The sequence below is a fragment of the Cryptomeria japonica genome, chromosome 10 (assembly GCF_030272615.1).
Source record: "Cryptomeria japonica chromosome 10, Sugi_1.0, whole genome shotgun sequence".
Taxonomy (NCBI): Eukaryota; Viridiplantae; Streptophyta; class Pinopsida; order Cupressales; family Cupressaceae; genus Cryptomeria; species Cryptomeria japonica.
In genome coordinates, this window is record NC_081414.1 from 752,271,575 (window position 1) to 752,285,336 (window position 13,762).

At 35.8% G+C, this 13,762-nt stretch overlaps 1 protein-coding gene across 2 annotated transcripts in view; it reads left to right on the forward strand.

The window, feature by feature from the left end:
• The first annotated feature begins 1,855 nt into the window (after nucleotides 1-1,855).
• LOC131076229 (uncharacterized) overlaps nucleotides 1,856-13,762 on the forward strand; it is an 87,768-nt gene continuing 75,861 nt past the window's right edge. For both annotated transcript variants that reach the window (XM_058013307.2, XM_058013315.2), the window contains exons 1-3: nucleotides 1,856-1,960; nucleotides 2,058-2,182; nucleotides 2,323-2,402. In XM_058013307.2, coding sequence (XP_057869290.2) covers nucleotides 1,894-1,960; nucleotides 2,058-2,182; nucleotides 2,323-2,402 — 272 coding nt within the window. In that variant the 5' untranslated portion in view covers nucleotides 1,856-1,893. The remainder of the gene's footprint in view (nucleotides 1,961-2,057; nucleotides 2,183-2,322; nucleotides 2,403-13,762) is intronic.

Consider the following 13,762-nt stretch of genomic DNA (forward strand, 5'->3'; position numbering starts at 1 on the left):
AGGAACCAAACTATTTTTCTACCAAGAATGTTAGGGAAAGAGATGTTACTTCCTTTATTTTCCTATAATGGGGGTAAACTTATTTTACACACCTTAGCAATTATTTCCAAGCTATATAATTTTCATGCTTTCAATTAGATATATCTCACTCTCTTGTCATATGATGTTATTTATGACATTTATTAAATCATATGCTTTATACTTTCTAGATACATTTACTAATCATGTACTATTTTTTCCTTTGTGATCCCTTGCACATATTCTAGATAACCAATTAGATGGGGACTATAATGTCACTAATATTCTAACATTGTGATTTCAAAAAGTGCATTATGTTAGATAAAGACTTATCACTATGCCCTAGATAGATCTTTGATCAAAATTGAATGGATGTAGATGAAGCTCCATACCATATTACTATTGCTATACGAGGTAGAGTATTTTAGTACCACTTTCATATAGGAAATCTATTTAACCCTTTTCTTTTTTATTACTTCAATATTTTCTTAAACATTTAAAGAAAAAATTAAAATTCTATCTATTTCACTTGTGTAATAGAAGTTATTCATTGCATATGTTTTCTTTCTCTTGCAAGTTCCTATAGAGTGCTTGTGCTAAAAAATGGAACACATGAAGAAATCAAGTTGCGTCCATTACTCTACATTGACCCATTGCCTTCAATGTGTAAATATTTACTTTTCTTACATGGACAAGAATGTTCACACACTTTGAGGTACATGCTCATGCTCAATTCACATGCACCTCAAAGTAGAGCAAAATGGAATGGTAAAATTGCATACTCATATGAATTCACATTTTGTTTTGGGCCCATTTGATGAAATAAATTAACGCAATTTTAGAGCAATAAATGGCATATCTCATGCTAGTTTGGCTCCTTCTTTAATCCTCATCCACCCCAATTTACTCTCCTCTTCTTGTGTTTCGATATATTCAACCTTATCCTAGTTCCACTCATATGCAATCTTACATATTTACTTCATTTTTATATCAAAATTTTGTGCATTTGTTTGAGATCCCAAGACTTTGTATTCTTTGACTTTGGTTGATCTCACAATGCTCAAATTTGATCTCAAGTCACTCAAGATTAACCCTAAATTTTTTTTTTCAAATTGAAAATTACTAACCCCCCTTTCCTACTAGTTATTAGGGCTAATTCGGTACATGTTTGTGCTACAGTTTGTTATGTCTTGGTATTTAAAGATATTCATTTATGCATTTTTACATCATCAAAGAATAAGAAGAGAACAAGAAGGACTACCTACATTATAAGAACATTCATTCTAGGAAAAATTCAATTTAGAGTACTAAGATGGAGATATTTGCTTCATAATCAACATATTGGCTATTTCATGCTTGCTTGCTATTTGCCAACATTTGTTCAAGGTCGTAAAGTTGGTCTATCAAAGGGTTTGACTTAAAAGAACATGACACTTGTGATCCAACAACTTCCTTAATGTGTTTTAAAATACCACTAGTCCTTTACATGTCTAGATAGCAAAGATTACAACAAACTATGTCAGATTACTTTGCCATTTGCTAGATTGGATCTGTGCCTCTGAGATTGTTTTTGTATTATTAAGAATTGACGTTGAGTCACTTAATATCAACTTATAAAAGATTCCAAGATATTATGCACCTCAAAATGATTAATTTTTAGATATTAGAAAACTAATTTGATGCACCATTACCATTTATAAAAATTCAATAAATTTATAATTCAATTATCAGTTTCCCTCCTAAAATTAAATCTAAATTAATTTTGTGATTAATGTTTTTCATTTTTTTAATCAGCTTAGATTTATGTAAAAGGGTTTTTATTCCCTTGCAAAAGCAAAATCGGAAGAGCTTAAGGGCCCTTAACAAAAGTTGAAAATGTTGTTGAGAAGCCACGGGCGATGGGCTTTTAACGCCACTGTGGAGATTAGGGGACACATGCGTGGTGAACGCCCCTAACGGATACTATTTTGAAATACCCACTTCAAATCTCATCTTTCTAATGTGTAGTTAAACATTGGATTTGATTTTGTTGGTTGCAGGTTGTTTCTCTTCTGGTCTGATTACCGAGTCCTCCGCTAAACGCCTTAAAACGACAATGGCGACTGAAAATCCAAACCCATTCAGGCATGAATTTGAAAAGTATTGCGAGCATCTCAACCAGTTGGTACACTCTCAATTTTCCTGACTTATACAGTCGCTCTTCAATCTGAATTGTGTATAGCTTTTTGTTTTAGTTTGAGAGAGATCTCCATGATTAACCCTTTTTATTTTGTTCTTTTCTGGAAATTTTGGTACGGAATGTAGAATGAGAAGAGAGAGAGACTTGTGAAGGCTAGCCGTGATGTTACACAGAACAGCAAGAAGGTTATTTTTCAGGTTCACAGGTACTTCTTTCACATAAGTTATGGGACGAATGTTAATTCTGAATTTGGGAATTTAAATTGTGTTTGTGTGGGAAGGGCCATAAAGTCTAAGGGATTTGTGACTTTGTTACATACAAGAAATTGAAGTCGTAAAAACATTTAACTGGATTTGTACAGGATTTTTTGTGGATTTAAATGTTTGTTAAGGTTTTTGGCATTTTGGGTTTCGCAGATACCATATTTACTTTTCTATTTAGCTACAGTTTTTTTCCTTTTTTTTTTCGAAGTTGCATTATACTATTGAGTTTGAATAACTGTCCCTCTAGTGAATGCTAGGTGAGGTTATATTCCGTGGTTTAAGACCGTGTGAGGTTAAGCTTGGTCCGAATTCTTAATATTTGAAAACATGGGTATGCTGGATTAACCCACAATCGTTATCCCATGACCTCACTATTTCAGCAAGATTTACAAGATTTATAGGTAGCTTAATCAGTGCACCCATTGGTCATACGAGGCTGCCTTGAAATAACAGGAGGACGTTTGCACTTTACTTAACATATATTGTCCAAATTTTGTAAATTTCATGATAAACGTAGGGAGTAAACTGAGCCTTGCTTATCTGTTGACGACCTGATCTGCTCCTGTCTGAATAGTCATTTAGAGAAGCTGGAGGCATTTCATGTGAGACTCATATGTGCCTATGCAACAACAGCATGTCATTCCCACCTGATCTTGCCCACATTTTTCCAAAGTCAAATACCTATGCCCTCCTCAATATCTTTCTTGCCTTGGCAAAGATTTAAATTGCCAAGATATCTGAGGTTTACACAAATGTTACATCACCTTACAAGGTACATTGGAATATACAAACACGTCCTTGTAGTCCTCACACTTACTGTGCCTCCAACTATGCGAAAATCCTATCGATCCCCCAACAAATCCATTCCAAGAGCATAACCAGATGTTTCTTCAAAGAGTCAACCCTTGTTTTTGCATGAAACATCTTCTTGTAGATCCCTCTCTGCTTCCCAATGCCATTGGAAAGCCAAAAGACATCCAATTGAACTGCTTCAACTTCAAAAACTCTTCAAGTTACAGCCTCTTCTTTATAGAATATAGTTTGCTGCTTTTGACAAATTCGTCAAGGTGAATGTCTAGTTCGTTGCAGCAAATGTGTATTCACTGGTGTAAATTCGGAGTTTGCCACCTATGTTTGTGGTAAAACTGTGCCATTCTTGGTTTTCGAAGTACTTCTGACATTATCAAACTGAATTGAAGCCTTTGGGGATGTTTCACATCACCCCTTACACCTTATAAACCATTTTGTGAACTGGTATCCATGTAACTCTCAATTAGGTGATGAATGTTTCTCCCATATCAGGGCCTAATAGTTCAACTCCATTATGACCCCAATGGTCTAGCATGCTTCAATCCAATTTAGGGATCATGGAGTTTGCTTAAGTTTTTTTGATCTCATTATCTTAGTATACATGAGGTCAATTGAAAGTCCTTGAGGCATCAATGTTTGAGATGCAATATTTTATTAATTCAAACCTCATATAAGGAGATGTTGAAGAAAAGATATTTGTTTGAGGACCTAAGATCTTAAGGGCTTGGAAATTGGATATACATAAAATCTCTTTGCCTTGTAACTTTACTCTAATTGGGTAAGTTTTCTCATGTCCAAGGTATGAGAAATTTTGAAATTGTAAGTCATATTTGTAAGATTTGGCAATGGAGATAGGCATTGAAGATCAATGAGCTTCAATGAAAGCACAAGGATGAAAGCAAAAATAAAAGAATGCACTAACAACCCCGCATACACATAGTTTAGGTGGGTAGGGAAGGATAAATAGATCTTGATAGATGTGTAATCATGTTAGGTGCCCATGTATAAAATAATCCCTTTGAAAAGAAGAGAAGGAGAAATCTTATAGCACAAAACTCCCCCCAAGAGAGGATGAAGAGAGTAGGGTAAGTGACCCTATTCAAAATAATTGAGAATGACAAAATCTCATGTGAGGAAAAAATCCCTCTAGAATAGAGAAGAAAAGAGACCATACAACCCCCTAAATGTGTAGTCTCCTATACTAATGATAAATGCTTAATTGTGAATGTTGGAGATGATCCATGAATGCCAAACAACATTCCTCCCATTAGGAAGAAACAAACACAAGGGTTTATGCAAGATATCTTCCCATTCCTAAAAGGAACATTATGGAAGAAAACACATCATGTATGATCTCTCTAGAAATATTTCATATGTCACCGTGCTCGTGTCGAAAGGTGCCACAATCAAATTAGGAGTCCTGAGCCTGTTAAAGAACACGACAATCCAAAACTTTGTGGAGATAGATGTAGAACAAAATCCAAAGATGACAAGACAAAAAATTATGATGTGATTTCCATCAAAGATGATATGCGTGTCCTCCAAATTTGCAAGAGGGGACTCACATGACAAACTTGCAAGATTTGTCAAATTTTCATCCCAAGAAGATGCCTTTGATAGACAATAAATATGATCTTGCTCCATGGAATCATTGTAAGCCTAAACATTAGCGACATTGAACTTCGAATTAGGATAACATGGAGATGAGATCTTAGTGCTTGATATTTTGCTACATTGTTCATCCCTTGAAGTTGTGTACGTAGAAGATGTTCGTTGCAGTAGGACTTATAGTTCCCCTTTTCCAAGTTGATAAACAACTAAATGTCTTTTAATAACCATCATTGTCTCTTCAAATTAGTCACAAAATGGACCAATCAAGAAACTTAAACAACAGAGATAAATGAAACCACAAGATCACACTTCCCAAGATTACTTAAATCATGAGAACTCTCTAGCGAATTTTTAATGATAGCACTTTATAATTAGTGTGATTACATTTGCCACTTATGAAATTAATGAAGTGGTCTTCATCTTTAGTACATTATAGATGCTAGATTAGGCCACAATGTTGAAAGTACATTTTTTTGACAAAATGTGATAAATATGACTGCACCATTGAAAAGTCACATGAAAGATATGCATTTAAAAAAAAATTGCATTAAAAAATGTTATCATATGAGTTTAGAGGAAGCCCCAAAAGGCCTCAAAATGAGAATTTCTTAGCATCACCTAGGAGATTTTACAATTTTTGGAAATTAGAAAACTATCTTCACTATTGCAAAGCTCTTGCAAATTAGACCACAAAAAGAAAATTGGTCCAAAAAAGGAACCAATATGACCTAGAATGGAGCCTTCAAAGTTCAAGTGCAAAAATCAAAATGCAAATGGGGAGGTGGTAGGTTGGGAGGTGTTGACGTGTATTTTGTACACCATCATACACAGAATAAAATACCTAAAGGCATCTTATCCTCTCTTGAGAAAATAGTCTCTAACTGCTGAAGATTCGCGTAAAGGATCAGTTAGATAGACTCCAAGGTTCTTTGATGTAGGGTCTCTACGTGTGGACAAGCTCCAGTGGTATGATGTGATTTGCTGGAATCACAAGGGGACTTACATTGAACTTCCGATCTGCTTTGCTGGACATAGGCTCTTACTAACTTGGATTTGAAAAATGGAAAAAGGATGGGGACGAAGAGAGGATCTAATCCTAATACTAAGAATGTAGGAGCAATGATTGATTTTTTTGATGAAACTCTGACTAGGTCTTGTTTTGACATCAATGGAACATCTACACAAGACTAGTGCGATCTTCTATGGGAAGCTTTATGATGTTCAAATCATCACCGCAAGCATAGATACCATCCAAGTTGATGCATATCAATGAAGAGGCAACAAATTGAAATTGAGCTTAGGCTGAATGATTCCAGTTGACTACGCAAGGCAAGTCTGCAATCAACAAACTGCTAGTAGTATGGATGTACGAATTCCACCATCAATCAAGCACATTTCCTCCATTCATCTAATCATCTACCATCTAAGATTGAAGACTCAACAAGAAACCATGCAAATTGCAAAAAAAAAAACGACATATTTCACCATTACTTCAATGAAAATGGAGTTTGTTTACAATCAATGGCAACAATTTCTTGCCTTGTCCTCCTATTCTATTCTAATTGCTATTCTATCAACTATATTCTAACTCTTCCAACTATTTACAACTCTCTCTAATCATATCCAACTCTAATTCTCTTTTACAAATGAAATGTTTGGGCTTATATAGTGCCCACAATACAATTTGATGGCTTAGATCAATTCAAGATCAATGGCCAAGATTTTACAATGAAAACCCTAATTAGGGTTTGTTACAACCATTACATAACATTTAATGTTTGACCAATGATAAAATTGTATTGCTTGGACACATGTCCCTTTTAGAAAAATCGACCAATGGATAGCCAGGGTAGGTACATCGGAGTTTGTGCCACCTTCCATGAGTTAAGTACATTGAATCTGGACATGCTGAGATGGACCTCACTGATTGGAGAAATGATGACTAGGATGCCACCTCATCTGACACTTGTAACTTTGGTAAATATTCAACTTGATGTTGTTGAGAAGCTTTCTTTAATTAATTCATCTAGAACTATTTTGCTTCTTCAACGAGCCCTTGTTCTAACTCCTTGCGTCCTTGATGTGCAGGATGATGATGTACCTCGCCTTGGAACGTTGGATTGAAAGAGGTCGCCCATGTCCTGGCTAAGACCGTCCCGGCCAAGACCGTCCTTGATCCGGCTTGATTTTCCTTGAAGAGACCTCCATTTGACGCCTACACAACATTTCAAAATTAGTAACATGATTTTGCAATACATAACATAAATTAGAGAGCAAATTTTAGGAAACTTAATGATAAGTCCTTTATTAATCATTTCCTAAAAAAGACTGAGCTAAGGAAAAACAAAATTCCAAATTTCAAAATTAAGGAAATGACGATGAACAATTCAAAATCAAGACAATAAAACCAATATCGCCATACCTCAGGAGAGAGCTAACTCTAGAATGCAAAATGAGGAATTTGCCTAGGCAAAAATCAAAATTTAAAGCCTTTGACTTGATCTTGAAGGATAATGAACGTCCTCCTTATTAATTCGCCACCCTTGGAATCTTTGATGTGTTCTTCAATGTCCTTGGCAAGTTCGCCTAACTTGAAACTTCAAGTTCGCCTCTCCTTTGGATAGATGTTTCGCCTTGGATAAAACTAGTGCCTTCTTTTGTTTTGAAATGAAATTCGCTCCTTCAAACACACTCGCACTCCCTTGATGATGTTTGCGCCTTCCTTGACAAGACCCGCACCTTGAAGATAATTTCGCACTTCTCCCTTTGAGATCGCATGAAAAATGATAATGTGAAAATAATGATTCTCACCTCCCTTTATAAGCGCTTGGATTGCATTTATCCCTTAGGCCGACTTGAGGATATAAAACAATTTTTTAAATGATTTTTTAAATGATTTAGCAAGGCCGACCTCCCTTTGTAGCGCTTCAAATTCGATTTTTATTAATTAATTAATTAATTATTAATGCCTTACGTTTTTAATTTGCAAATTTCGATTTTTAATAAAGGCAAAATAATTAATAAAAGATCAACGCCACATTAAATGCCAAATTAAATAGGATTTTCAATTTTTTATCGAACTTAGCATTTAAGGAAAATTTGAATTGCTTATTTGGCGCCAAAACTATGAAAATGAGAGGGACGTACCTCATCGCCCTGGTCCCTTGGAGAGGGACAGGAGCGATCCTCCTTTTGTAGCCTTTATCTCACTTTGTCAGGTTCCAAGTCTATATTCAACGGATTCGTCTTTCTTCACTCCATTCGTTCATGCCTTGACATTGTTTGTAACTTTGCAAGAAAATCAATTATATCAAAAATCGCTCTGGTCCCTTCCTGAGGGACAGGAGCGAACTTAAGCATTTTATTGTTTTGATCAAGTCTGGATGCTCTATCATGCTCATTTCGTCCTTCACCATGCCTTTGATGTCTCGATTCGTCCGAACAAGGTCAGGAATGGCTCAACTAATCATTTTCGCTCTGGTCCCTTGGTGAGGGACACGAGCGATTCGCCTTGGTCCCTTGGAGAGGGACAGGAGCGCTTTTCGCTCTGGACCCTTGGAGAAGGACACGAGCGAAATTTGACTTTTCGCACTCTCAATCAGGACAATTTTAATGGAATATAACATTTAAGTATAAGTGACATTTCCTTCTATGTTTCTTCTTTCTTATACTTTAAGTTATATTCCATATATACTTTCAGGATGTTTGAGAGTGGTTTCAGACCTCCAAGAGTTATATTGCAAAATCTAGTTTTTGGAGGTTTTTTCAGTTTCCAGACTTAGTCAAATTCAGGGTCAGGACATTCCAGACTTAGCCAAAATTCAGGACCAGGACCTTACTCAAGCCGGACTTGTTACCCTGTTGATCTCCCTGACAGCACTTCAAGTTATATTCATTTGATAAAATGTACCTCTTTGGACCTTCTCACATCGTCAAGACGTTAAAATCTTGCAAGGACAAAGCAAAATTGGATTTGTAGCTCCGGTCCTTCACTGAGGGACAGGAGCGATTTAGGCAATTAGCACTGTTATGGACGTCCCAAAAATCTTCAATTTATATTCAACGCATTTATCTCATGTTTTTCCTTGTTTTTGAACGTAAACTTGCCTTGACCTTTGTCTGGATTTTGCATAATGAAGGAAATCGCTCTGGTCCCTGGGAGAGGGACGAGAGCTACAAGGTACCTCGCCCTGGTCCCTTGGAGAGGGACAGGAGCGATTTGGTCAATATAGGTCATTCTCCTTCGTTTTTGCATCTCAAATTATATTCATTTGGCAAAGCATCTTCCTTTGGACGTCCTCAAATCATTAAGTCATCAAAATCTTGCAAGGACAAGGCGAAATTGAATTTGTAGCTCCGGTCCTTCACTGAGGGACAGGAGCGATCTTTCCCCTGGAGGCATTTCTGTGCTCATGAAAATCTTCAATTTATATTCAATGGAAAGATCTCGCCTTTCTCCATCACTTCCAATTCGTAATTCATCTTGACCCTGCAGGAATAGTAAGATATTTGAAAACGAGCTCCCGTCCTTCACTGAGGGACAGGAGCGATTTTGCTCCTACAGGCCAAAATAACATGATTTTACACATTTTAACACTTCACAAGGCGAAAACAAATCATTTGAGATGCCTAGGATCAAAAATCAAAAATGTCAAAATTTGGTCAAAAATATTCAATTGGACAAAAATTCACATTTCATCTTCAACACTTAGACAAATTTAAGCTCTGCATCAACATTCCAATTGAAAATTAGACCATTCTGGCGAATTCATTTCATTCAAAATTTGTATCCTACGAAAGGAAACTCAAAAGCCCTCAAAAACGATTGGATTTTGGTCCGAAAAGACGGTAATTAGAACCCTAAGGCTTGACCCTAAATCTAGACAACTAACAAACTAACAAAACCCTAGAAAAAGCAAAGCGAAAACGAACAAAACGAGCAAAAAACATGGGTCCCCATTTGCAATGGGGCGATGTGTGAAAACGTCACAACAGGAGGATAACATGCTAACTCCAAGATGATGTCAGTAGTGAAATATGCTCATTTTAATAGAATATTTCATTTTTGTTCTCCAAAAATTGCCTTTGCTCATGCAAACCATTGTTCTCTTGATAGAAAATTTCTTTCTATATGTTGAGTTTTTTTCTAATGAAACATTCTTTGCCATTGCTAGAATATGTTAGATTGATAGTGGTTTGGAGGGACATGGGAAATATTTAAAAAGCCTGGCAATTTATGTAGTTGCCAATTCTAAGGTGTTGGCAAAGGTAGGGTTCTACACCATGTGGCATCCTGGAGTTAGATTTGTGGGTTACCTAGACCTTGTGTCTAGTAAAAAAACCTTAGAAAACTTGAAGGTCTTCTTGTGTACCTTTCTTAGTAGATTCATCCATACTAGCAAGTGCAAATGCTTGCGCAATTTGTGATGCCAACAAAATATTTGCCAAGTATACTTGTAGATGATGCTAGCATGTGATTGCATAGTATGTGTAGTACATAAAATGGAGGTGACAAATTTCCTTTGATAGCTTTGATCCAAGTTGTTGATCTAAATTATTTGACAATCGATCTATACGTTTCTAGGCCTTTTCATAGACAATGGAAAATTCAGCTCATAAATTCTTTGAGTGATAAATGGTTTGTAGACTCCTAACAAAAAGCCCTTCCTTCAAACCCGTGTAGATATATCCTTTTGTGTTTGATTTGAATGCAATAAAATGCAAACTTACTTTCTTGGATGTTTTGAACTCAATGGTGAGCTCATATTTTCTTCAAGAATCTACCAAGAAAACTTGCTATACAAAGACACAAAGAGGAGCATTTCCAACTTTTCAAGGAAATTTAAGATCTACAACTTAGATTCCATAAAGGCACTCCACAAGCTCTAATACCATGTAAGAGTTGGTACAAAAAGCTTTGGTTCGATGTAAGATTTTTCTATGGAGATAGGGACCCAAGAATAAGGAGCTTAAATGAAAGCATAAAGGAGACCCAAAGTAAGAGGATAATTCTATCCTATTAAAGTACAATGTTGATAGATTAGATTAGATTGGATACTTATATGAGAGCTACAACTTGTTACATATAAGATGCACCACCAAGAGATGTGAATTTACAACCAATGTGCGATAATAAGAGATGTAGTCACATGTTTGCACACTCCATGAATTGAGGAAAGTACATAGCACATGATGCAAGTACAACCTAATTGTGTAGATACCTATCTAGGCAAGCTCATCCTATCCTTGGTGCATAATAAGCAATAAAGTAATTAACTAAATACAAAAATAAAGCAATGCACCAACGATATTCCATGCTTCCTAAGATTTTGCTCAAGGGATAATTTTGCGTTGGTTGAGGAAAGGAGTGATGCTCATTGAGAGCCAACCATAAATTGACATCTTGTTATTTTTTTTAAGCTTGGTGGCCGCTATATATTGTAATGTTTTTTTCAGGTCACCACAAAACAGATCACTAGGTGACATTTTTTTTCTCTTTGGAGAAATGCTAAGTAGGCATTTTCATGTGGTGCAATCAATTGAGATGTAACAGCTACTGAGTGTTCCAAAATTTTGCTTACATGAAAATATTTAAGCTTCTCAAGGATAATAATATAATCTTGAGAAATTGTGTAAGCTTATAATAGAATACTTAAAGACAACGCTGAACAGGCCAATAACGAATACATGAAAATATTTGAGCTTATGATAGAAGACTTCTTTGGGAATACGCCAATTGACAATCTAATAGAGTAGTTACTCATATAGGGGATTGTGCATTTATTACAAAGGAAGATGAGGGTGCTTTCACCTTTGTCCAAAGATGCATATAACAAAGTGATGGATATTTAGAGTGAAAATAAAACATCCACACACTTGAGTAAAATGAGCAAAAATGAGAACTTAAGAGTCCAATGATGACTTATGAATTGTAGTCTATGTGAGTTATGACAAGAGAAATGCTTTAGTTAATGAAGAGTCAAATTAAAATACAAAGAAAGACGCCAAGGGCCTTTGGTCTTCTGCTTATAAGACATGAAGGTCACATCGAGGCTAATTGCAAGCATTTTATTACCATGTGATCTAAGAATCAAGGGTGCTCAAGTGCTTATTGCACATGGGGAGAAGTTAACACCAATCACAATGCCTACAAGGCTACTAAAAAATAAAAAAACTAAGGGCTCTCCTGGCTCTTTTAAAAATTCAAAGAAACAATAAGACATGAGATTAACAGTGGTAGAGGTGGTGGCTGGATTGTGTATGATTATCAATGGGTGTCGATCATTTAATGCTAGAAGGGTGATTGGTGGGATATTTAGTGAGAGATTTACTTGCAATTCAAAGCAATATAGGATTATTTTGTAGATTGTCAGTGCTAAGGGATCGCAATTATACTATTTGTTTGAGGAAAGCATTTAGAGGGAATGCCAACATTATTGATGTGGTTAAGGGTGCAAAATTAATGGCAATGACTAGAGCCAAACAAAGAAAGATGAGTATCCTAACTTGAGAATAGAGAAGGGAAGACTCATGGAAGCAAGGGTGGAGGTGGTATAGACCATGTTTGGAGCATGACAACAATGTCATGAGCATACAAGTACAACAAGAAGTTTAGAGTTTGATGAGGTCCTTGCAAGGCAAACTTTTCAAATTAAGGCCCTTGCAAGGTGATTTTCTTGCATGGTGATTTTTCCAAATTAAGATGCTTGTAAAGGTGGTAGATTTATTGCCAAGGATTCTAGAATTTAAGAATGCTGTAAACGCTATTTGACTTGCATATGACAATGACCCTAATTTGGAGAATGCAATGACACACCTAGTGTCAAATGGTGGGTAGAGAAAGAGCCAAAAGATTAAACCTATAGTTGTCTCAATTGTCAAGAACCAAGTTTTCTACCCTCTACTCTTGACAATGAATTTAGCTAGAAGATTGGTACTGGTGCAGATGGAGATACTTAAGATAAATATAGCAAACACTATCATTAAATGGTGGTTCGAGCGTGAATGTGTTTAGTTTTAAAATCTGCCAGGTGTTGCAAACTTTTACAACCAATGTATTTCAAACTTCTGCACTCAAAACTTAGAAGCTTCATTAAGTTTTCCATCTGCCATAAATTTTAAGGATCTTCAGGAGAATCAATTCAGCCGCTGCCCAGAACCTTTGAAGTAAAAGTGAAATAATATTTAAAATTTTTGTAGGCTGTCAATTAAAATCTGGCAAAGATGAGTGCCGAACCTGATGAGAGAGAATTTTTTTATCTGGTGTATGTGATATTTTAAACTGAAAGAAATCTTGTGAACTGTTGCAGTCACCATCATTGGCAAAACAATTTTCTCTCCTAACAATTATTATAACTTAAATTTGCACGAAAAAGTGCTCAAATTACAGCAGAATTTTGTCTATTCTTCTTGGCTCAGCTACACTTCTGTCGTCTATTTCCCAGACACTATATTTCTATATAGTTTTGATAAATTGAACCATACAAATTAGTACTTACACATAATAGCATACCATACAAGTTGTACCAGCTTCTGGACAACAAGCAAATTACTTAAAACTATTTCATCTTCCATCTTCCATGGACTCTGTTACTACTTGCAGAATTCCATAGCACTCAGATTGCAGTGAAAAGACAGGCTGTAAGGTAATATTAATGAAACATGCCTGGATAGATTGAACCATGCCTCTCATTTTTCCTGTATGAAATCATCCTGGCTACAACTATCCAACTCCCTATTAACAACACATTCAGTAACCTACTGACACTACGCATAACATTAATGCTAAATTGCCAATACATAATAATAAAAAATTTCTTATCATCAATAGATTAAGTATAACCTAATGTTCTAAGACAACACCCTAGACATGACAAGCTCT